The sequence below is a fragment of the Triticum dicoccoides genome, chromosome 7B, assembly GCF_002162155.2.
Source record: "Triticum dicoccoides isolate Atlit2015 ecotype Zavitan chromosome 7B, WEW_v2.0, whole genome shotgun sequence".
NCBI lineage: Eukaryota > Viridiplantae > Streptophyta > Magnoliopsida > Poales > Poaceae > Triticum > Triticum dicoccoides.
Genome location: NC_041393.1, coordinates 521,994,584 through 521,998,359, shown reverse-complemented (window position 1 = coordinate 521,998,359; position 3,776 = coordinate 521,994,584). Strand labels below are relative to the sequence as shown.

At 45.7% G+C, this 3,776-nt stretch overlaps 1 protein-coding gene across 1 annotated transcript; it reads right to left on the bottom strand.

Annotated features, from left to right (window-relative positions):
* Positions 1–343: 343 nt before the first annotated feature.
* LOC119336264 (glucan endo-1,3-beta-glucosidase 14-like) lies at positions 344–3,575 on the bottom strand. Its single transcript, XM_037608269.1, has 3 exons — positions 3,110–3,575; positions 1,897–2,942; positions 344–653 (listed from the first exon to the last, which is right to left on the bottom strand). The coding sequence occupies exons 1-3, from the start codon at positions 3,192–3,194 to the stop codon at positions 585–587; spliced, it is 1,200 nt and encodes a 399-aa protein (XP_037464166.1). The 5' UTR covers positions 3,195–3,575; the 3' UTR covers positions 344–584.
* Positions 3,576–3,776: the final 201 nt, after the last annotated feature.

The window sequence follows — 3,776 nt, the reverse complement described above, 5'->3', positions numbered from 1 at the left end:
AGAGTATGGTTTTGTGGTTTCCATGATTTTAAGTCAGTTCTAAGGTCTAGTAGTACTCCCTTCGATCCAAATTAATTGATGCAGCTTCATCAATTAATTCAGATCGGAGGGAGCAGAAAAGCAGGTGCCTTGAGTGCAACAACATGCAATTGTGTAGATACACTACTTACTGGGGAAGAAACGACCAACAACGGGGTTTGTTAATCCTGTCAGCCTGGCAGTTCAATGGACACCCACGTCCACCAGGTCGTCAGAAAAAGAAAAGATAAAAGCGTCTCACGTGTCCAAGCCATTTTTTTCTTGGAACTTGGCATGGTAAAAATTGATAGGTTGCAGAGGATGATAAGCTTCATACTGCATTTCTAATGCTAAAATAAATATATATACAGTAAAAATTGAAAACCATGTTCTTTTCACAGGTAAAAGGAGTGAGGGGAACACAGACGAAACTGGTTGGTGTGCAGGGAACCATTATTTGAATTTCCGTTCTGACTTTCCCAGTACAAGCAGGCAGGCATTCTAACTCCTCATCTTCATTGTACCCTTAACAGATGTGCTATTCTATAATCATCAAGTCACTAAGCCTAAAACAAGAAAATAGCTAGGATAACTGCAGCCGAATAGTGTGCAATCCAACCCCAGGCTCGCATCTCCTGTAAACATAAATCACAATGTCAAATCAGGTTACCTTCTATCGTAATGATGTGCTATCATCATACGCCAAAGGTAAGCAAGAAATAGGCAGTACCAGAATCCAATAGAAAAACTGACTAATAGAAGTATAACAAATACAGTATATCAAATTGGGGATCATTTTTTATTACACAATACCCGGAACTGAGGTGATTTTAATGAACATAAGTGGCAAATTGTTCTAGTAGGCTAAAGTACAGGAAGCCTGTTATTCTAGCAAGTTTGGTTAAAAATTCCCATAAATTATTTGCAGGGGAAGTTTTAGAGAATTCAGAACATGAACTTGCAGATCAATACCTCATTCAATTATGCACTACACTAATAACAACAAACTACCTTCGAAGAAAGGAATTGAGAGTCATCCAATTTTTTTGCTAGGCATTTATTAGTGCAATGAAATTGGCTTAGCCCAACTGGGTAAAGAGGTTACATAATGATATAAATGGAAAGGAAACTTATTCGGACCTTATTGGCATTTAAATCGTTTTAGAAGTAGGCAAGTTAATTTCTTGTCATTTGTCTACTTTATGGAGGATCTCAGTATTTACTGCTCAGCCTGCCTGTGTTATTTCTATTTAGTACAACTGAAGTTCTTCTCTGGACAACATTGGTACCAATCCTGTTTGTCAAAGACGACGTTCATCCACAACACTGACAGGCCTTGTTCGTTAACGAACATATATTACAATGTTCACGACCTGGATAAGGACAGCCAACAATCGACCGCCACATTCATCCCATGTGTGAATGATGGAACCCCAGCAGACCTCGCGGCGTCATGACCTTGAATCCTTCCGCCAAGACAGGGATGGTGTTTTTAAAATTGATTTACTTAGCTAAGTATCAAATTGTAATACTGATACTGTGATACAGATGCTGGACAGCTGAAAGTGCCATGATCCATGATGCACGGAAGAAATTAAATTGATAGGGCCCCTTTTGTTAAAGATGTCATGAGGTTTGGACTTGAAAGCTATGTCTAATTGACTACTGTACCCTTTTGAGTGGCAATTGATGACTTTGGAACTTTTTATATCCACCTCTAATCTGCTTTGAAGTTCATAAATGTTGAGAAAGTGGATTACTGGAGCAAAGACCTTACTATAATATAATCCAATAACCATCAAACAGGACAATACAATGAAAACAAAGACTAGTGGGCAAACAAGTAGATGGGCGAGAAGCCGAGAAGTAAATGCTTACCTTAATTGACAGCAAGGATGCGGGTGCTGATGAAGGTAATAGACCTGAGTAACCGATATCATATGAAATCCTTCCATCTGGATTGAAGAGCCCATAGTGCTTCTCAGTAGGATCTCCATTCTTCAAGTTCTCATTAAACAAGGCAAAGATGTATGCTTTGACCGGTATCTTTGGCTTGAGAGGAGTTCCCTTCCTCAAAAAGAGCCTCTTACGGAGGTTGTAATTGTAAGTCCTTGCATTCTCAACTGATGCTCCTGCTTGATTTGGATCTCCACTAGAAGCCCAGCCAGTCTCTGCCACCCGGACTTCCATGTCATTATAACCAACAGCCTGCAGAGCAGCGTAAGCTGCATCTATCTGCGCATCAAACATGTTGTCATAGTGCAGACTAGTATTCGGATCAACTATTCCAGGGTTGGGCTGAAAGAGAGCATAATTAATGTCGATCTGTCCCGGATCAGTTAAGTAAGCCAAAAAGGGATATGCATTGACATAGAAAGGTGAGCCGATCCGTGAAAACAAGTCCAGCAGTGGCTTCATATACACCATGATTTCTTCCTTGAAAACACATGCAGAGGGCGGATAGGAAGTAGCGAACACAGCTTCAGAGTGGGGTGTGAAAAGCTCAATTTTGTCATCCAGATGCAGTTTCTTGAGACCATCGTACATATTCTTAACAGCTCCAACGAGCGGAGCGGCCAAGCTCGGATCGCCTCCCAGCACCTCATTCCCCACAGTGATTCCAACGATGCGTGTATGAGAAATGTAAGGCTTCACGTTCTCATTCAGCCAGTCAATCGCAACGCTCTCATTGGCAGCAAGAGCATTCAGCAACCCATTGTTGATAGCAATGACCAGGTTGAGCCCTGTCCCTTTGAACGCATCGAGCACAGCGTGATCTTCATTATATATCTTGACATTCCTTATCTTGGACCTCCTGAGGAGCTCCACCACCTTGTCCGGGGATGGGAGGTTGTTCGCTATTCTCCCGTAGTTTATCCCGTATGCCCCGACAAACGCGTCAGCGGGTCGATGGTGACGATGACCTGGTAAACAGCAAGCACCAACAGTCAAATCTCAGTTTGTGACACCAAAGCCGGTGGTTATTTTGTTGCAAAAGCCTGCTCAGCTAGACAGTAAACTTGATGTATGAGTTCTATGATCTAGACAAAACAACACTGAATTGAATTGGATAAAAAAAAACACCGCGTACCATGTGAGGGGGACGTGAGGAGGAGGCAACAGAAGAGCAGCAGCATCCAGTGAGCGCACCGGCGCCGACCCATGACCACCGTCATAGCAGGCCCGCGGCAATCCGTCGATCCGGAGCAAGAACCAGGCAGAAGACGGGCACCGGAGTGAGCAGCAGCGTCAGAAGGGCAGGCGAGCCGCGCCTTGCTCGGCAATTTGGTTCCAGGCCGTGGCGTGGAGCCGGGGCGGCAACTTCCATAGACGGGCTGGGGCGGCCGCTCCGAGGCCGGACACCGGCGGCTGCTCTCCCCTGGCCCCCGCGCAATCTTTGCTGCCTTCTCCTCACCGCCGCCGTAGCACAGGAGCAGGACGGCGAACTTGCCAAGAACGGAGAAAGAATCCGCAAGAAGAGCACCAACCAATCCGCCTGAACCCAGTCGGGGACAAGAAGGAATCTCGGCTCCCGCCTGGCGCTGGCCTCCTAGCACTCAGCCCCCACACACCCAGTGGCACGTACCAGGCGCTCCAGCTCTACTCTACTCTAGTAGCACCGGGGAGCAGAGTGCCTAGCCCAGTGCAAGTGGCGCCCTTTTCTCCAGGCTAACTTCTGCTTCGGCGGGGGGTTAATAAGGGGTTTGTTTGCTTAGCGACGAGGAGATCGGGAAAGGTTGGGGGAGTGGGGAGGCGAG

What these genes read in the sequence shown, in the direction of transcription:
- LOC119336264 (XM_037608269.1), bottom strand. Translation starts at nt 3,194, where the DNA reads ATGACGGTGGTCATGGGTCGGCGCCGGTGCGCTCACTGGATGCTGCTG. An exon ending in CCTCACGTCCCCCTCACATG is followed by an intron (nt 2,943 to 3,109) that starts GTACGCGGTGTT and finishes GCTGTTTACCAG; the next exon opens with GTCATCGTCACCATCGACCC. An exon ending in CATCCTTGCTGTCAATTAAG is followed by an intron (nt 654 to 1,896) that starts GTAAGCATTTAC and finishes TTATGTTTACAG; the next exon opens with GAGATGCGAGCCTGGGGTTG.